Below are 21,085 nucleotides of genomic sequence, written 5' to 3' on the forward strand. Positions count from 1 at the left end.
CTGCTCTGAAAGCTTCTCTGTAGCTTGTGTGCATCAGTCCAGAATGATCTGCACTGTGCATCTTCCCCACATCCACATTGTACTGGCATCATTGGAGGGGCTCAGAAGCAGCGTCAGTGTGGCAATGTTCTACGACACACAGTCCTTGCTTCAAAAATGGGCTATACTCCACAAAAGCTTTTGCCAGAATAATTTTGTCAATCTTTATGGTTCCACACAAGACTCTTTGTTGTTTGTGCTGCAATAGACTAACAGAGCTACCCTCTGGAAATTACTACATAGGGTTGTATCCAATCTTAGTTAGGCTAACATTGGCCACAAACCATTGGATACAACTCTGTGGATGAAATTTTAAAAACACTTGTAAATAAGAAAAAAAAGTCTAAACCTTAAAATAGAGCAGTACAGTAGTAACATAGGAATGACAGCAGTCACTAGCTCAGTCTAACAGCAATGAAAAGCTAAGCCAAATAAGAAGGCCTTCGCTGCTTGCCAAAAGTAGCTATTCATTTTGTACAGACTGGCCAGTTCCTTCTAAGGAAAGTTCTGTGTCAAGCCATACAACCTGACATATGCACGTCAAATGGCTTATTATACTGAAGAAAATGGTTATGTTCAACCTTGCCAATTTTTAAAATACAGTTGTTTTCTGTGAAGCAAAACTGGGAAGAATGCCAGATTGCCAACAGACTTTGGCAGCACATTACAAATCTGCCATTCTTCACAGCTTTGGCTAGGTCAGGGTTTTTTTGTTTGTTTGTTTCTGGATTCTTGCTCCTTCCAGGCCCAAGATTTCATCATCCTTTGGTTAGCGAGAGCACTCACAATTTCGCTGCACACATGATGCACTTGTTGCTGTGAGTGCGGCCGTAAGCGTCACGTACTGGGTCATTCTCACGGGTACAGGTGAGCTCTCCATCAGGCCCTGTCTGTGACCGATATTCATAGCACTCATCACCCCTCTGGAGGGAAAGAACATAATTTGCTTTGCTAGTCCAGTTCTTAGAAACTCTGGAGGATCTTCATTCACAGCAAATGCATCACGCACGCACGCACATGCACACTTGTGTCTGTCAGGGTGTGACTGAGTTAACCACATGCCACCTATCACCTTGTGTCTGACTGGGGAGTTACTCAGAGGAATCTTGAGTTTCTCTGTCTTAGAAGCAAGTGTTCGGTGTTGTCTCCTATGGCCAACCTAATTATCATTCTTTGGCAGGGATATTCACATTCAAAACATGCAATTGATCTAGATTATAAAGGATTTCTCCCCCACTTTCATTTATTTATTTCATACATTATATTTCTATACTGGCCCATAGACAAAGCTCTCTGGGCATGTTCACAAAAATTAAGAACCATTAAAATATGTTACACTAAGTACAAAAAAGCATTTGCATAAACATATAAGATAACACACACGGACAACTTTTCCCAACACGTTTAAAACACAAGTAACACTACCAGATCACAGCAGCAATCACCATCTCAACAGCAGCATGAAAACAATTCAGGGATTGCACATGCCTCTATATCAACTATTGCAGAGGATGATGAAAAGGTCAGAGCTGCAATGTGGTAAGCAGTGAATAAAGCCAACAGTGTGGTTTAGAGTGCTGACAGTAAAGGGCCTGGCCTTGATATTGCAATATTACTTCATGGCAAAAATGTTATTGCTAACGTTTCAGTAAGGATGAGTGTGAAAGAATCACCAAGAAGGTGATTCTTACTAATTTCATTAATTGCTTATTAATAAACATCCACCTTAGAGTGCTGGGAAGGGCTTCTTAAGTCACCTTTCTAGCCCACTGAATGATCTGAAGGCAGCTTCCATCTCTGTGGCTATGAAAGAACTGGTCAGGTGACTCTTTGAGACTATCATGTAAACTGCTTTTTGTCCCTCAGCAGAAGGGTGGGGTATTAATCCAACAATGGATCCAACATTGCAGTAGTGGAAGTCCACTCACGTATCAGGACTTCTGCTCATGAAACAGGACTTGTGTCCTTTCCTCCCCCCTGCAGCTCCCTTTATGACCCCCAGATCTTCTCTGGGGGTTCTTCTATAGGGATGGTGCGGGCGCCCGATTCTGTCCGGGAACCCCCTCTGCCTGCACCCCTGAGCCCTGCTCACTGAGCCCCTGCCCCCGCTCAGCAAACGGCCTGCACTCACCCCAGCAGCCTTGTCGAGCTCCGCGGTCACCATTTTTTGAAAAATAAAATGGCGGTTGCAAAAATGCACATTTCTGTGAATGTGCATAGAATCACAGAATCATAGAATCATAGAATAGTAGGATTGGAAGGGGCCTACAAGACCATCGAATCCACCCCCCTGTTCAGTGCAGGAATCTAAGTCAAAGCATCCCTGACAGGTGGCTGTCCAGCCTCAAAGCATCCCTGACAGATGGGTGTCCAGCCTCATCTTGAATGCCTCCAGTGTGGGAGAGCCCACCACCTCCCTAGGTAATTGGTTTCATTGTCATATTGCTCTAACAGCCAGGAAGTTTTTCCTGATGTTCAGCCAGAACAGATTTCTATGAATCCAGCCTGTGGATTCTGCAGCAGAATGGCTTTTCCTGAGTCACACGGTTTCTACAGACTTGCAGACTAGTTTTTTACTTTCCAGAATTGTATGCAAATTTAGTCATAGAAAAATAGCTAAATTAAAAAACACCAGCCAAAAATGTGCATTTCCCCCATAGGCTAAAGCATGAAAATGTGTATTTTGTAGGGATTTGTGCATATAGGGGGATTTGCACATTTTTGCATATGCGAATTTGCACAAATTCAAGAAATTGGAAAAAATCCTATTCCATCAATGAGCAGATGGTGGAATGAAAGGCAGATGGCAAACTGCAAAACACAGATGGAATGGATTTTACAAAATCCATACTTCCCTAGTGCAGAATGCAGTAAGGCCTTGATTATGTACAGAGTGTTGGCTCATGTTTGGGGTTAACCTTACCTTTCTCCTTCTTCATCACCATGGGAAATAAGTACAGACTGTAAACAATCAGAGATACACATTTGGATAAAGTTTGATCTCACCTCATTATTTCCATTTTGTGGTAGGTTGTTTCCAACAGAATTCATATTACCTCCATTTTTGCTGCAAGGAAGAATTCAGAAAGTTTTACTTTGCGGCAGATAAGAGTGGCCTGATTTAGTTAAAATGCAAACAGATTATTGTCTACTCACAACTTCTGTAGACACATTATGCACTTATTGTTATGTTGTTTGCCAGAAGCATCACGAACTGGATTATTCTCTCTGGTACAGGAAACACCCCCGTTTGTGAAATAAGGCCAATATTCACTGCAGTCATCATCCTACAGTGAAGGAAGAAGATACATTTTTCACCTTATAGTAGGGATGGACGAAAGTGCCTTACCTGATCCCACAGCTTGCTTCGCGGTGGGGGGGAGGCGCTCCGTCCCTCCCCCCGAAATTCTGGGCAGGGGGGAGGCGCCCCATCCCTCCCCCCTGAAATTCTGGCCGAGGGGGAGGCGCCCCGTCCCTCCGGCCAAAATTCTGGCCAGGGGGGAGGCGCCCCGTCCCTCCGGCTGCGAAACCTCCTCTCCTGCCGGGATGCAAATGGCAGCGGCCGTAGCTGCCGCTGTTTGCATCCCTGCAGTCAGCCATGATAGGCTACGTAAATGTTTATGTAGCCTATCATGGCTGACTTTGAAAAAAAAAAAGCGCGTACGCAAATGGCGGCGCCCATGGGCGCCACCATTTGCGTTCCTTATTTGGGCACATGTAGTCTACGTAAACATTTATGTAGACTACGGAGAAAATAAGGGCAACGCAAATAGCGTTGCCCTTATTTTCGCCGTAGTCTACGTAAATGTTTAGATAGAGTACACGTGCCCAAATAAGGAATGCAAATGGCGGCGCCCATGGGCACCGCCATTTGCGTAAGCGCTTTTTTTTTTTTTCAAAGTCAGCCGTGATAGGCTACGTAAACATTTACGTAGCCTATCACGGTGTTTTTTGAAAATCTAGCCGTGATAGGCTACGTAAATCTTTCCTAGCCTATCACGTTTGTTGTTGTTGTTGTTGTTTTACTTGGAAATGGCGGCGGCGGCAGCTGGTCAGAAGACCGGCTGCCGCCGCCACACCACCGCCGGGAGCCGCCGCCGCCAGGGACATTCGCACAAGGTAAGTCCCATCCTGGGGTGGTGGCGGGGTGATGGTGGACCGTTTCTCCACCAATTTCGGGGGGCCGAATGCGTTGGCATTTGGCCTCCCGGAGATTCGTGGAGAAATTCTCTGACATCCCTACCTTATAGTCTCAATAATGATAGACTCTTTCATGAGTTATAAACAGTATAGCAGCATAGGAAAGGAAAGGAAAGCTATTTCCTGGGTCTAAGGTCCACTAGGGAACTATGTGATCAGAACAATGTTTAATCATTTTGGATAAATTGCACAGGAGGAGGTCCATGTAAGCCATCTTGGGTTCCTTGCAAGAAGAAAAATGACAGGATATAAACATACTACTACTACTACTAATAATAATAATAATGAAAGTACTTATTTTTTAATATATTGTTTGTTTTGTTTTTATAAAGGATCTAGAAAGAAAGAAAGAAAGAAAGAAAGAAAGAAAGAAAGAAAGGAAGGAAGGAAGGAAGAAAAAGAAAGAAAGAAAGAAAGAAAGAACTAATAAAAATGGTTGAACTGAGAAGGGTGGGCGGGGGGAGCCAACAAACAAGGCAAGGCAAGTAAACTAAAGTACTTAACTTTTTTTAATAAAGATTCTAGAAAAGAAAGAAAGAGAATAGTTGAAGTGAGATGAACTGGGTGGGAAGGAAGAAGAATGACAAAGTTGCAGTACAACACACACACAACACATAGATCTAGCCAACTGTCTCGCTAACCAACTCTAACCAGCTCTCTCTCACACGATGAAATGAAGCAGGCTAATCTCCAATATATGCAGTATTTCTTCACACACACACACACACACACACACACACACGAACACTACTGTCACTGATTGGAGACTCCTGGGTTAAGTTCAGCCCTAATTTGGCAACTAGAATTGTCATTTGTCAAGGCTCACCTTTCCCCCCTCCCTCCTTCTCCTCGCCCCTTCCCTGATCTTTTGCAAGTTGATACATTCAGAGACAGGCTGTCTGGGCTTCAGAATGGCTTCAGAATAGCTCTGAATCTCTGAAGCAGGCTGAGGCGCTTCGGCATCAACCCACTTTGCTTCGGAGTGCCTCGGTGCTGTTCTGATCCACTTCAGATCTCACCGAGGCAGCCGCAAAGCAGCCAGATTCGCTTTGATATTCGGATTCAGCTCCAAAGCGGTGCACAGCCCTAATAATAATAATTTGACTGAACCATACCCAGCGGATCAGGTTTTCTATTTGAGGTCAGGAGCACTGCAAGTAATTTTCAGGATACTAATAAAGCTACTGACTTAATCATAAAGCATACAAACCACCCGAGATCAGCACTGATTTTAACAGGACAGTTAAGTACTCTTACACATATAAATCCATCAGAAACAAATATGCTTCATATTAGATGAATTGTGCCTAGTGTTTGAGATTCAATTTTGTTTGTTTACACCTTTAAATGTATAATATCAGTTGTGGCCTTTGTTATTCAATCATTGCTTGTAGCTTTTAAAAATACGACACACACTAAGACCAGGGCCAAATCTACCTCTTGTGTCATATCGTTATGATCCCATCATGGTAATGCTATATCTTTCTTGTGCATTTATACCTCATAGGACACACAATGACATTTGTTGCAGTATTTTGGATGAAGTGGAATAAAAAGCTGGAAATAACACTATGATAACGGTATATAAAATGTGTAATGTGCCCCAGCAGTTATCAGTGCACTTCAAAACCACTGTAAACACTGGCCTTGAACCACTTCTCCTGTGGCTAGCTTGTGTTCGGAACATTTTTATACATCTTCTCCTCTGCAGAGCAGCATTGGGAGGGAGCAATCTGAATAGGAAAAGCCGCAGGGCTCATACTTAACCTTTGTCCCTCCAGTGGTTCAGCTAGGTAATTTTAGACCCTAGCGCCCCCATCCTTGTGTATGGCCTTGTGTATTACTTCACTTGTGAAGCACAAAGCCAACATTGCCATTCTCCCCCACCCCCCTGCACTGCCATTCCATGCTTTAGAACTGCTTATACATTCCTGATACGTTAAGAGCAACAACAACAAAAGTTTGCCTATCCTGATTAAAAAGAAGAAAAAATACTCTGAGTATGTGCAGTTTCACATTTTAAACTCACGTAAATCATAGCACCATCATGACAACAGGAATAAAATGGAGTTTGTTTCTGCTGCCTGACGAGAGACACATTTACGGAATGAGCACCATTTTGTTGTAGAAAAGGATAATATAGTTTTAATGTAAAATTTTAAAAATGAGCATCTGTAACCAGGTACATCTGATCAGCTGCTCCCTGACTATCTTGCCTGTGCAATGTCAGCCCCACTAAGCCCCATCACCTGCCACTCTCTGGGTTGCTATCTGGGGGCTCTCTAGGCTGTGGGGCCCTGGACTTTGGCACTGAGGTCCATCGCTAGCAGCCCCACTGGTCCCACCCAAATTTTTCCTGCAAGTTCCCTCTCCCAGCCACATCCCACCCTCCTGGCCCAGTGGTGTGCTGGGCACATGTTTATAAAGTTCTACTTGCACAGCTGTATGTGGAATAAAAGAAAGCATTGCAATAAGAAATTAACCCAAGCAATTCTATCAAGAAACAAAGGAAGTGTTTGGGAAAGAAAAGCCCATCAATAAAAAGATTTGCTGTCTAGAACAATATGAGCGTAAGAAAAGGATTGGCCAAGATAAACAAGCTGCAATTAGGGCTTGCTTATGCTTGGTCCCATACCTTGCTCGAGCTGGATCTCTGGTGTGTTATTACTCCATTAAGCGTTAATTGATGGCCAACGATGTGGCTGGAATTTTACAAACAGGGAAGGCGGCGCTGGCCCTGCCCTGATGAGTTTAGTCTCACAGTAAAATCCTATGCATGTGTACTTAGAGAAGTCCCATTGAACTCAATGTGTATAGGATTCAGACCTCAACCACAGAAAGGTGATAAGGAATAGGAACATTGGTTTATGCTTGTCAGAAACCAAAACGCACACTAAGACAGTTTCAGTTGTCAGTTACCAAATAGCAGAGAAACTTGGAGCCAGGATGCTGCTGTTGTTTGCACTCATGGAAACAGGTTTGTAGTGATTAGAGTGTCAAATAACGACTACAGATACTTGGGTTGACATCCCTGCTTAGCCATTAAGCTCACTGAGTCACCACCTCTCAAGGCAACCTATCTCTCTAAGGATGTACAAACCAGCCTATATTTGGTCCATGCTAGTTTTGCACGTATTCAATCATAAGTCCATTCCATCCCATTTCTGCACCATTCTGCACTTTTTTTCTTTAAAAAAAAAAAAGTATGACAATTTGCATTCATTTTTGTACACAACTTCTCCTAACTTGCACATAACATCTTTCTTTAATATGCACATTTTTGTATGCAACTTTCCCTAATATTTTATACACAGTTTGTATGCAGTGTTGGAGTTGAGAACTGAATCACAAAACTCAGATAAATATCACTGTGTTCTGATCCACATATAGTGCAGATTAGGCAGGTTTACTTTTAAAATACAGACCAAACATTCTCCACCATCCCTACCTATCTTACTAGGAGTATATAGAAGAAGCAATGTACAGTGCCCTGAGCTTCTTGGAGAAAAGGTGGAATAAAACTGTAATAAATAAAAGTACATTTCCCATTTGGTAGCTTTCAGCAGTCACCTAGAAGAGTATGCCATTCCTGCCACTAGAATCACCACCATCCCATTTGTGTCCTGCACAACATTTGCAAAAATCATGTCCTCTGCTCCTGCGGTAGACATATAACCCTACTCAGCTACAGTGTTTGATCTGATTCATGCATTCCTGGAGAAGCATGGCTGCTGTTGCATGCTTCAGAAACAGAATTACATGGGATAGGTAGTTTCCATATAGCTTCTGACATCTCTAAGGAAGTGAGACACTAATATGTGCCCCAACAGTTATCAGTGCATGTCCCACCTGATCCCACGTAATTCTATTACACTGAAATTTGGCTGAAGTATTGTGGGTCCCCATCAGGGGAAAAACAGCAATTGTGACATTGCCAATGTATAAATTGACTGTTTCTGTGAGAATCTAAGGTGCTAATGCTTGCCCCTTCAGAAATGTGAAAGGGAAAAGGGTAACATTTTAGTTTTGGCCAAGGCTGTGACACAGCAGTGTTTGAAGATTTGGTTCTGGATACTTTTCCATCTGCGCAGCCTCAGAAGATGGACAAGATCCTTGGAGAGGTGAGGCTTACCACACACAAATTTGATCCCTTCCCTTCCGTAGTATAGTGGCAAATTCAGACGTGCAGGGTCCCTTTATGACAGTCACAGCCATGCCCCTTTCTAAGATTATACAACTTTGTAAGATTATACAATAAAAATAAGCTTTCAGTCATTTTGGAGTTCTGTTGAGTGATGAGTGCAGGATGAGGGCATGTCTTTTTGAGAGTCAGCAAGAAGAAAGCAATAATAGCTTCCAGAAGTTCCAATTGATCACCCACAGTGCCAAAAACACATCGCTCCCGCCATCGCAACGAAGTCAGGGTCCTGTCAGGTTAAACGCACTCACATTAAAACGTGATTATCCACACTCATCCATTTTCCCCATTGCGGTTCTTGATCGAATGCGCAAGCTTGGTTCACACTCGAGAGCTGCGCTGTTTCCTCCTCTTAAAGATGGCAGCTCTCATTGGAGGAGCAGAAACTCTCCCTGTTTCTGCTGATTCCCCGCCCACTGTCCCTCTCTTCCTCTATCCGTGTGTGTGTGTGTGTGTGTGGTGCGAGGATCCTGTTGGGGCTTGAAGCCCGGTGAGAGCTTGTCCCTTGCTGCCATCACTGTAGCAGGTGGGGGTTGAGGGAAGAAGGAGGCACCTATCCTCTTCTCCCCCCCCCCACCTGCTGGAGGCCAGGGCGAGAGGATGGGGGGTGTCTGCCGATGCTCTTTTACCCGCACCAGCACTTTGCAGCCAGCACGAGGAAGAGGGGCAGCGGTGACGGCACCCAGCATTTGCGTTTTGGGGGGGCTGCTAGCTTTAGGGATGTACGAAAGTCACTTACCTTTCCGCGGATTATGTTGATGTGGGGGGGGAGGCGTTCCGTCCCTCCCCCCGGAATCCTCGACGGGGGGGAGGCAATCCGTTTCTCCCCCCTGGAATCCTCCATGGCTGGCTGTACTCTGCAGCAGCTCTGCGGAGCAGCCAGACAGGCCCAGGCCAGGGCCGTCCGCAGTCAGATTTCCGGCCGCGGAGGGCTCTGGGTAAAAAAAACACAAAAAAAGTGTATGCAAATGGTGGCGGCTATGGCCGCCGCCATTTGCATTCCTTATTTTTGGCTGTCTTAGTCTACGTAAATATTTACGTAGACTATGATGGCGAAAATAAAGGGGAACGCAAATAGCGTAGCGGACGCTATTTGCGTCCCTTTTTCATTCACCATTTTAGCCTATGTAAATATTTACGTAGGCTAAAACAGCGAATCAAAACATGACGCAAATAGCGCCCACTACGCTATTTGCATTCCCCTTATTTTCGCCATCTTAATCTACGTAAATATTTACGTAGACTAAGACGGCCAAAAATAAGGAACGCAAATGGCGGCGGCCGTAGCCACCGCCATTTGCGTACATGTCTTTGTTTTTTTTACCCAGCCATGATAGGCTACGTAAATCTTTACGTAGCCTTTCACGTCTTGTAAAAAAAAAAAAAACCCGACAAGACTGCAAATGGCAGCGGCGGCAGCCGGTCGGAAGACCAGCCGCTGCAGCCGCCGCAGCCGCCGCAGCCGCTGCCAGAGCCACCGCCGCCCGGAACATCCACCCCAGGTAAGTCTTGTCCCAGGGGGGATCCGCGGGGGGCCGGGGGGGCAGGCCATTCCACCACAGATTTCGGGGGGCCGAATGCACTGGCATTCGTCCTCACCGAGATCCGTGGCGGAATTCTCTGCCATCCCTAGCTAGCTTCTTCGAAACTTTGAAGACCATGAGATGACATTGCATAGGTTCCTCAGCACTCAAAGCCTTATCACCAGCTAGGGTTGGCGGAGAATTTCTCCCCGAAACTTCGGGGGGCCGAGCGCAACGCGTTCGGCCCCCCGAACAAGTTTCAGGGAGAAATCCTCCGAACCCCCCCCGCACCCCGCACCCCCCCCGGGATGGGACTTACCTTCACCGAATGTCCCTCCCGGTGGCTGGTCCGGCCGGCGGTTCGGCGGGTGTTCGAGCGAGGCGGGAGCGGCAGCTGGTCTTTCGACCGGCTGCCGCCGCCGCCATTGCAATGAAAGAAAAAAAAAAAAGCCCCCTGATAGGCTACGTGACGATTCACGTAGCCTATCACGGCTAGATTTGCAAAGTCAGCCGTGATAGGCTACGTCAATCGTCACGTACCCTATCACGGGTGACTTAAAAAAAAAAAAAAAGTGTGTACGGATAATGGCGGCCCCCATAGGGAGCCGCCATTCCCCTTCCTTATTTGGTCGCTGTAGTCTACGTAAACATTTACGTAGACTACAGCGACTAAATAAGGAATGCGAATGGCGGCTCCCTATGGGGGCCGCCATTAGCGTATGTGCTTTTTTTTTTTTTAAGTCACCCGTGATAGGCTACGTGACGATTGACGTAGCCTATCACGGCTGACTTTGCAGATCTAGCCATGATAGGCTACGTGAATCGTCACGTAGCCTATCAGGGGGCGTTGTTTTTTTTTTAACTTTCGCGTTCGCGGCCGGGCGAGGCGGGAAGCCTCCTCCCCGGCCTGAATTTCGGCCGGGGCGAGGCGGGAAGCCTCCCCCCCGGCCTGAATTTTGGCCGGGGCGAGGCGGGAAGCCTCCCCCCCAGCCTGAACTTCGCGGGGTGACCAGCGAAGCACCTCCCCCCACCGCGAACGTCCTTCGAGGACAGGTAAGTGACTTTCGTCCACCCCTATCACCAGCAAGGAAATGGCTGGAGGTGCCTGTTCTTGTCTGGTCTTGGAAGCTCAGCAGGGTCTGCCCCGGTCAGAATTTCGGATGGGAAGACCGCAAGGGACTCAGGCTTCCTGCACTAAGCAGGGGGTTGTTCTCTCCCTTTTACCTCCTTCTATCCCCTGATTTGGCTTAAAAAAAAAGATCACAACTGAGTGCCTTTATACATGTTGCCTCCCCCCTCCCCCCTTCTAGCTTAACTAGTGTTGTAATGTTTTCTTGTGGCCCCAATCCTGGGCACTCACTTACCCAGGAGTAAGCCACATCAAACCCAATGGAACTTACTACTGAGTAGACATAAGATCACCCTGTAAGTCTTCAAGCCCCATTGAGTAAGTCCCATTGACCCAGTAAGCCCCATTGAGCCCCATAGGGTGCTCTGGAACAAAAGAGGACATTGCTTCTGAGCTTGGTGGGGTGGGGGTCAGAGGTGTCACCCTTCATTGCAGGGAGGCATTTTACGCTCTGTTCCCTCCGATTGAGAAATGCAGAGGCAGGAGACGCTCAGGTCGGGGGGGGGGGCTGCTTGTGTCTTTGAAGACTGCCCAGTGAAGAAATTTATGCTTGTGCATGGGGAAGTCAGGCTGGAGAAGGCCTATTCTTTGAAGATTTGAAGATCTGAAGATTTGAAAATTTGAAGTTAATGCCTTAATTATTATTTTTTTAAAAGATCACTTACAGGGTGATCTTATGTCTACTCAGTAGTAAGTTCGATTGAGTTCAATGTGGCATACTCCCAAGTAAGTGAGTGCCCAGGATTGGGGCCACAAGAAAACATTACAGCACCAGTTAAGCTAGAAGGGCGGGGGGGGGGGAGGGTGTGTAAAGGCACTCAGTTGTGATCCTTAATTTTTTTAAAAAAAAGCCAAAGCAGGGGATAGAAGGAGGTAAAAGCTAGTGTCATTTGAAGGGAGAGAACAACCCTCTGCTCAGTGCTGGAAGCCTGATTCCCTTGCAGTTCCCATCCGAAATTCTGTCCAGGGCTGACCTGGCTGAGCTTCCCAGATCAGACAAGAGCCAGTACCTCTAACCCTCTGCTGGTTGGTGGTAAAACTTCCACTGCTAAGGAACCTATGATATCAGTAGCTGGAAGACCAGATGGGGGCATCTAGAGCTATGATTGGACAGGAGGGAAATACAAACACTGCTGTATATGGACAGGCGTGGGAGGGGGCTATGACCTTATAAGGTAATGAACACGGAAGAGCAGAGCACATGCTTGGGAATACCAGGATATCAGGGTATTGAAAGCAGGAGCACAGAAGTTGGAAATTACAGTCCCAATTTGAGGCAGGTCCTGTGTAGTGTGAAAGATGAGTGGTGAAACCTTATTGGAAGCAGAAAAAAAACCGTAAGTGTAGATTGGCCCATTGTTATATTCTCCCTAGAGCAGCAGTCTGGATTGTTGATCACTGTTTTGGTTTCTTTCAACATTCTGTGGCCTCTGCAGCCACTGACTTCATAGTTGTTGTTGTTTTTTCATGAGTCCAGAATCCATAGTTCAGTCATCTCTTATGGTGTTTTAGTTGGATCCGGACTTAGTCATGCTCACTGAAATCAGAGGACCTTAAGATAGTCATAAGTTGTGACTAACTTTTCCCATTGATTTCAGTGAGTCTACTCTGAGCAAGTCTAAGTCTGGATCCAACCCTTTATGTGACCTTCTGAGCAATGTCTCAACCCTGGGGAAATCACAGTACACAAAAGCACTCCTCTGGACCCACATTCTCTTGTTCGAGAAACAACAGCTACTCCCACATGCTTTCCTGGAAGCAAAAGACTGATTTCCATGGTAGAAACCTCAAATACAAACACAAGGTTCTCCTTTTACAAAATACAGTGCACAGACACAGAAAACATAAACACACATTGATGCACTCTATCATACGCGCACACATACACACACACTCAAGAAAGAGATATAAACTGACTCACTGCCTCTTTCAGATGCAACAGCCAAACAGGCTGTTTTGTTATTATAAAGAAATCAAAGAGGCCTCTCAGGAGTCCATGAGTGTCTATATACCCCATTAACTTCTAGGGGCCTGCATCTGCCTTTTTTTAATATAACCTCCTCAAGACCATGTACTGTGCAGTGGCACAACACAGACTCCACCTTCCCCAGTTTCCCTCCCACTGAGCACACAGGGAAAAGCAGAAGGAAAAACACAGAAAGGCTGCAGGAGCTTTCTTAGGGCATCTCTCTACACCAGCCTAAAATCCTGTATTTAAAATTGGACTTTCTGCTTCTGTTTTAAATGAAGGATCACAACGACTCCCTTTTTCACGTGCTTCCTTTTCCCCCACCCCCTTCCCCCTCCTTCTCCCCATATCTGAGTCTTCCATTATCTTTCATTGATCTCACTCCTCTTCTTGCTGCTTTTAATCTTTTCACAGAGGAAACAGAAGCAGAACACAATGGGGTAATTTGATAGCTCATTATCTGAGATCTATTTAAAAATGGAACAAAGGGCATTTAGTGCAGGAGATGCCTTGAATGATCACAGAGTTAGGTAAAGACCCCACAAACCTCTGTGAAGGAGCACTCTCAATTGCAGGATAAAAGCTCTGTGTGAAAGAGTCTTTAGATGCCGCCGCCTCCTCTTCCTCTCCCTCTGCCACCCCCCCTTTCTTCCTCCTCCTGCCTGGAGCTTTTATTTTTCTTCCCAGCTCTCTATTTCCACAGGGGTGAGGAGAGAGAAAGGCAGGATCAAGAAGAGGGGAAGGAAGGGAAGGGAGGAAGGGGAGTGCACAAGTCGTGCACTCTCCATACAGACAGCCAAGACAAAGGAAGGAAACATACCATGCAAGCCCCCAACTCCCTTTCTTTTTCTCACAGCAATGATGGCTCCCTCACCTTGTAGCCTTCGGCTAACCTGGTGCCCGCAGCTGCAGGGAGCACCTCTGGCTGCCATCGCCAGCAGCAGCAGCGCCTGCTCACAACAGCATCTTGGCTCTTCCAGCTGCCTACCCCACAGTGGTAAGCTGGGAGTGGGAGGGACCCACCTGAGACCTGGCTCCAAAAAAGTTCTGGGCTTTCATCCCAGTGAGACCCCCACCACTGCACCCCTGCTTCCCTTCTTGGCCAATTAAAATCTGGGTGTGTGCGTGTGTGTGTGTGTGTGCGCACGCACACTCTGGCCTACTGGGTGGAATAGGAGCGATTCTAAATGCCTCTCACAAAGAGATACATCTTCAATTTCAACAGCAAAAACAGATGCAAAACCATTGGGTCAAATGCAAGCCTAATGTCATAATATCCACTTTTAGGTATAAAATGTTTCAGGCTTTCGTTATCAAAAAGTCTATCCTCACCTTTTCTGAAGAAGGATTTTTAGGCCAGACTCTTCCACCATTATTAGTTAATCCTCTTTTTCTCCTGTTAATGAAGACAATAAACACAGAGAAGTTATGAATGAAGAATGTAAATGGCATATTGCTATAGGGATGGAAAACCTGTGGCCCTCCAGATGTTTCTGGACCCCAACTCCCATCAGCCCCAGCCAACATAGTTAATGGTTGGGAATTATAGAGCTGTAGTCCAACCATATCTGGAAGTTTCCTACCCCTGGTGTAGCATACAGTGTAATATAAATCCTGCAAATCTTTTCTTCACACAAGAATTTCTTCTCATAGAATGCATGCCATCTTGAGTTTCATGGTGAAAAAATGGTGGGATATAAAGTGTTCTAAATAAATACATACATGTGAGAAAAGAAAACAGAAAAAATAAAGACCTAAAGTAGGAAAGGAATGTTGTTTGCTTAGGATAATTACATCTAAGAAATTTTCCTTAATGAATCCTCTCTCATGTATTTAAATGGGATCCCATTACCATAATATTGGAGTGCCTTTAGTCATTTACAGTCACAGTCCAAAGGAAGTTAGTTGTGCTTAAGCCCTATTTAAATCAATAAAACATATTACTCTGTAACTAATTTGTTCCACTGATTCTGATGGGACTAAAATGCTACTAACTTTCTCTGAATTATAGCCTAAGTATCCATTTGCACAAGCCATGAATAAGACAGGGAAGGGCCCATTTGTATAGATAAGGTTCTAGTTGAGAGAGAGAGAGAGAGAGAGAGAGAAAGTGATCCCTGATTGCCCTACAAATATGGAATGGATCATAGGGAATGAGCCCAAATCTCTTATTAGTGTTGATGGAGCCTTTGTCATTAAATCTACATTGCTTCTCTTTAAATGAGAGGCACTGTATACTTTGAAACTAAACAGTGGCATGATTTCGAATGAGTACTGTAGTTCCCCTGCCGTCTTGAGGGCTTTGAATAAAATAGTCACAGGATTCTTAAATTCAGTTTTGGTGTAGATCTTGGTGGGTTGGAAGAAGAGCAGTGCTTGAAACTGACCTCTCTGTTCTGGGGGTTATAGGTTGTAGCATTTGCCTCAGCCAGGGGGTTTCTGCCATAGAGATGAAAACTAGGAATATGTCTGTGGGAGGAGAAGACACAGGGGAAACAACAAGTATAGCAGCTCTCATCATTGCATTAGCATCTGTGAAGCAATCAGTTCTAATACTCACAAGACTTCTCGGCACATGACACATTTATTCGAGTGTGTTTTGCCATCAGGGCCGAAAACAGGGTCAATGTCTCTGTTGCAGTATAAATTCCCATTTTGCAATAATTGTCGGAATTCACGGCACATGCCCTCCTAAAGGGGTAAAGGTGCATTTAGTGAGGCATTTGCCTGCCTTAGGCTGATGTATCCTTAAACTATTTACACTGGAGTGTGCAATTTGAAGGGGGAAAAACACAACCTTTTCCTGTCTTTTGCTTTCTCTTCCTCTATCACTGAATGTCAACATTTATTTTGTTTGGCAGGAAAATCCCACTTTGTGGCAAGAAGGGCATAACAAAACTTCTTCCAAAATTCAGAGAGTATTTTCTGGAGGGAAGAGATTTTTTAAAAATGCATCTGATTTGACATCCAAGCTCTGGGCACAATCCCCCAAGGGGTTTGGCTGTGCAACACCCATTAAAATCAGTGGGAGCCACAGGCAGAGGAGAACTTCCCAGTGGATTATACTCATTGCTACCTGGGTGTCTCAGTGATTATTATAATTGATGAGGATGGTGCTTCTATAACTCTGTACCAGGGCGCATTAGTATGCCATGGAAGAAAGCTGCCTTATACCAGCTCATATCATCCAGTTCAGTATTGTGTACACCGACTGGCAGAGCCTCTCTAGGATTTCAGACAGGAGCCTAAGCCCAGCCCTACCTGGAGACACTAGGGCTTGAACCAGGGGCCCTCCGCATGCAAAGAAGGTGCTTGTTCACTGAACTTTAGTGAGCCTTGAAAAATTAAGCCACCATATTTGATGTTTCCACCATTCCATAGCTGTCAGAACAAACAGGCCCCATATAATATTGATTCCCTCTCTGCCCCTGATTTCTCAATACCAGTATTTGGGCAGAGTTCATCCCAGGACAGGAAGTAAGTATGCACTTACAATCCCTAATGCAACCTGTGCTGACAGTGCAGGGGAATCCCAGAAGCATCATCATTGCTCAGAAAGCATTACCAAGTAGACATAGGGGAGGATGGGAGGCCAAGAGGCAATGTTAACTAGGCTATCCCACAGTTCCCTGGTGGATTCCTGTCCATTCTTTAGAGGGGAACCCAATGAGGTGCCTGCAGGTGCCATGGCATCCAAAGGGACCTCCAATGGCAACCACAAAGCACTCCCCTCCCTGCTCCTTTTTTTTTTTTTTTTAAGAAAACCCTTGGAAAATGTTAGGGCAGTTTCCTTTCTCTCACTTTCTAGCCCCTAGCCTTGCTTGTTCTCTCCCCTCTACCCCTTTACCTTGCTATTTCCTCCTCTCTCCCAGCCTCTAGTCTCACTATTTGTCTTTCCCCCTCCCCACCACTTTAGCTCACTTTTGTCTAGCCAGGTCCCCACAAGAGCCATTATGTGATTAGCCACATCTACCATGAGAGTCATTTTGTGATGGCACCTAGAGCAGTTTCTCAAATTGCCAAATGTGCCTATGGGTCCAAAAAGGCTGGAGACCCCCTGTTTTAGAGAGCTGGTCAAGAAAATGGCTGCTTCTTGCTGAGTGTAAGAGTGAAGTTTGCCTCCAGTCTTAATCCAGAAAAAAACAAAACAAAAAACAAAACTGGCCCAAGTTATAAACTTTGGGGAAGTACTGAGCTAGGACAATAGAGATGCTGGCTCAGTTAAACTTCAGCAATGCATTAATTTTACACATCACATATGGATATTCTTCACCAAATGCAAGTGAATTTCCCCCATGTGGGCAACAACTAGCACTGGAATTCTCATAGCTTATGGGCACTGAGGGGTGTCTTACAACACAATTAGCTAAAACGTTGGATCCATATTTAGTCATAGAGTAGACCCATTGAAATCAATGGGACTTAAATCAGTTATAAATAAGTTAAGTTCCACTGAGTTCAAGAGGTCTATTCTAAGTATAACTAAGTCTAGAGATCCAAACTTACAATTTTGCTTTAACCTGGCAAACTATAAAGCAAGACAGGAAAAAATAAATAAACTGAAGACACTAGATTTTCATATTAAGAAGGCTTTATGATTAGTCTTTAAGGGAGCGATTCTATGGCCCCTAGACAGCATCTGGGGGGACATAGGATGGTTTGGATTCCCTTATCTGAGGTCGGAGACAGTGTTCTGACCTCAGAGGGAGGAATCAGAGATCTCTGACCCCTCTCCCCCTCCCTGTCACAGCCTGTGTGGAAAGAACTGTGCCAGCTGGCCTCTGAGGTCAAGAACTCAACCTCAGAGAGGGGGAAAGGGGGTGTTTTGCTGGGTGGGGAGGGGAGGAGACTGGACTGGAGAGGCCAGGCTATAAGCAGTCCTGAGCCTCTGCCAGCCTCCTTCCCTCTCCCTTTGAAATGCCTTTGCTAGATGGGCAAAAAAGCCCATTATGCAAAAAATGCAGGGTGGGAGGACAGTGAGGTGGTTGCCTCTGCCATTCCTCCCGCCCCACATAGGATGATGATCATAAGCCTCTGAGTTCAGGGCTAACAATCATCGAGGGCTCAACCCATGGCATTGTGCCCTAAATGCTTTTGTTTTGTGTTCAGGAGTAAGGCAAAAGTTTTATATATTATTTTAAAAAATCCCTCTTCTAATTATTATTGAAATGTCATAGTATCTCTAGTCTCAGGATATTTGAAGAAGCATTCATAGATATATTTGAAACAAAACCTTATATTTAGGATTATTATTATTATTATTATTATTATTATTTACTGTTTGCAGCAACAAACTGATTTAGGGAAAGTAACAGAAAGTCTGGACTAACCTGGTATTTAGCTTGACTGGCAACATCTGCAACAAAAATACAGACACGGGTTATAATCTTTTGCAAAGTCTTTGTGGAAATTCAAATCTAAAGAAATGTTTACTTAATAATCCAAAGAGGTGGCCAGTTATTCTGAATTTCCCTGATCCAGGTCTTTTTCTGCTTTGTTTCACACAACTAGGGCGTAATCCTATGAATGTTTATACCAGAAAAAAATCTTACAACTCTCAGTATTTACCCACCAGCATGAGGAATGGCTGGTTGGGGAATGCTGGGACTTAAAGGACTTTTTTCTGTCTAAACATGCATAGGATTGCACCCTAAGCATCCTTTTACAGATATGTACATGCCCATCCATACCAGATACATCCACGAACTTCAACAGGGATCGAATGAGAATCACAGTACATATGCACCTCAGCTGCATGCACAGGTCTCCCTTTCTGCATTTACAGAAGGATTTACACTGAATTACACTGGAGGGTTTACACTGAATTAGCCTGTAAACTTGAGCATGCTGTTATGTACTCAGAAATAAATCTTATTGAAATCAGTCGGTCTTACTTCTAACTAAACATGGTTAGGCTTGGGCTGGTAGCCTTATCGTCCATGATTCTGAGGGCCATGCTTGCCTGTATTAAGTTACCCATTGTCACCTAAAGTGAGGAAATATTCTGTACACACCATGCTCATCTCTCTATCTCTCTCCTCCCACCCCATCGGTAATGATAGGGAACCTATGGAAAGACTGTCCTGAATATGGTGTATGTTCACTTTAATGGAGCCTAGCTTAAACCCCAGTACTTTGATTTAATAAGACTGATTTAATAAGATCGGGCCGTTCAACCACAGAATCTCTGAATAAAGATGAACTGAGCTATAATTTCCCCACTAAGTGCAATTTTTTAAGTTCGTAGATGATAAAACATGAAATTTATGATAATTTGGCTTGAACATCTACACAACACCCAGACATTTCTGTATGGAGCCCATAATTTTGTGGGTGAGCTATAGGAAGTTCTTGACAAGCCCTAGGCAATGTAATATTTGTCATGAACATCTTCCCACCCAAAACCAAGCCTAGAATACCTGTCCTCAACTAAACTGCCTGGCTGTGGTTTATCAAACTTGGTTTTATCAGAATTCTGTCTCTTTTTAAACAATTTTAAATTATTTTAACATAGTGTTTGTATTCTTTATCATGTCTGCTGTTCACCCCTCTGAGATCTTTGGATGTGGAGCAGTATACAAATACCGTAAACAAACAAACAAACAAACAAACAAATAAATCTGATTCAGATGCTTTAAAAAACATATAGTACAGCCCTTTTTTGTTTCTTTTCCTCATTTCAAATTTGCTGTTAATTATTTTTTTGCTATATTAGTCTAGCATTTCGCCTTCCCCAACCCAATGGCCTCCAGATGTGTTGGACTACAATTCCTATCATCTCCAGCCAATGTAGCCAATGGACATGCTGTCTGGGGATGCTGGGATCCAACAGATCTGGAGAGTACCAGAAGAGTTGTGCTGATTCAGATCAAAGGCCTATCTAGCTCAGTATTCTGTTCCCACAATGGCCAATGAGATGTCCATGGGAAGCCCACAAGCAGGACACGAATGCAATAGCACTCTCCCACCCATGTTCCCTAGCTAGTGGAATTCATAGGCATACTGCCTCTGATACTGAAAGCCATATATGACTAGCAGCCATTGAGAATCTTGTCCTCTATGAATTTGTCTAACCCCCTTTTAAAGCTGTCCAAGTTGGTGGCCATTGCTACATCTTGTAGTAGCAAATTATGTAGTTTAAACTATGCACTGAAAGGAGAAGCAGTTCCTTTTATCTGTCACAAATCTCCTACAATTCATCTTCAGTGGATGATCTCTGGGTTCTAGTATTATGCGAGAAGGAGAAAAACCTCTCCCTATCCACATTATCCACACAAAACATAATTTAATTTTATACATCTTATCAAGTCCTCTCTTATTCACCTTTTCCCCAAAGTTAAAGAGCCCCAAACATTATAAACTTTCCTCACAGGAGAGTTGCTCCAGCACCATGATCATTTTGGTCGCCCTTTTCTGCACCAGGCTGGGGCAGGCTGTAGTATTTAATATAAAACAGCCTAATGACCAATCAGTGGGGAGCTCTGTATATAAAACACCATTGCTATAATTAACTCAGAGATTTACCACTTCTCTTTAACAATGTTTTAAACTGTTATTTTTGCTACTGCTATTTGTTTCTCCTACAACATCTGCTCTCTCTTCTGTTATGTTGACCAATCCATTCCAGGGATAGGCCCTCCAAATGTTTTGACCTACAACTCTCATCAGCCCTTGCCAGCACAGACAACAGTGAGGGATCATGGGAACTGTAGGCCAAAACACCTGGAGGGTGGGCCACAAGCTGCCCACTTCTGCATTATGCCATGTTATCCTCCTTCTTAAGGCACCTTGTGATGGGCACACCTTGCCACTTACCCACAATTTCAGGAGTACCCTGGGAGCTGTAGGAGAAGAAGATGCAACATTTGCACAGAAACCTCAGAACAGGTGACAAACCCTCCCCAACTCTGGTCCCCCAAGCAAGGAGACTCCACAGACAGCTGGCATCTCCTAGTCCCAGTAAGAATTGAAAATGAAACAAGCAACTAGGATAGAATTTTTAGTCCACACTTCATTTGACCATTTCA

General features: G+C 44.6%; 2 protein-coding genes across 5 annotated transcripts in view; one reads left to right on the plus strand and one right to left on the minus strand.

The window, feature by feature from the left end:
- LOC146354595 (uncharacterized) overlaps positions 1 to 21,085 on the plus strand; it is a 106,572-nt gene that overhangs the window by 36,166 nt on the left and 49,321 nt on the right. For all 4 annotated transcript variants that reach the window (XR_014788445.1, XR_014788444.1, XM_084839296.1 and 1 more), the window contains exon 2: positions 13,915 to 14,055. Coding sequence is in view for 2 of the 4 variants with exons in the window: in XM_084839296.1 (XP_084695422.1) it covers positions 13,915 to 14,055 (141 nt within the window). In the remaining 2 variants the exon portion in view is untranslated. The remainder of the gene's footprint in view (positions 1 to 13,914; positions 14,056 to 21,085) is intronic.
- SPINK5 (serine peptidase inhibitor Kazal type 5) overlaps positions 1 to 21,085 on the minus strand; it is a 54,059-nt gene that overhangs the window by 31,715 nt on the left and 1,259 nt on the right. The window contains exons 2-7 of the mRNA XM_084839275.1: positions 18,389 to 18,414; positions 15,619 to 15,749; positions 14,391 to 14,454; positions 3,196 to 3,326; positions 3,046 to 3,106; positions 826 to 962 (exon numbers count right to left, since the gene is read on the minus strand). Coding sequence (XP_084695401.1) covers positions 826 to 962; positions 3,046 to 3,106; positions 3,196 to 3,326; positions 14,391 to 14,454; positions 15,619 to 15,749; positions 18,389 to 18,414 — 550 coding nt within the window. The remainder of the gene's footprint in view (positions 1 to 825; positions 963 to 3,045; positions 3,107 to 3,195; positions 3,327 to 14,390; positions 14,455 to 15,618; positions 15,750 to 18,388; positions 18,415 to 21,085) is intronic.

This window comes from Heloderma suspectum, chromosome 2 (genome assembly GCF_057233095.1).
Source record: "Heloderma suspectum isolate Gila_16-S chromosome 2, 16-S_ref, whole genome shotgun sequence".
NCBI classification, from domain to species: Eukaryota; Metazoa; Chordata; class Lepidosauria; order Squamata; family Helodermatidae; genus Heloderma; species Heloderma suspectum.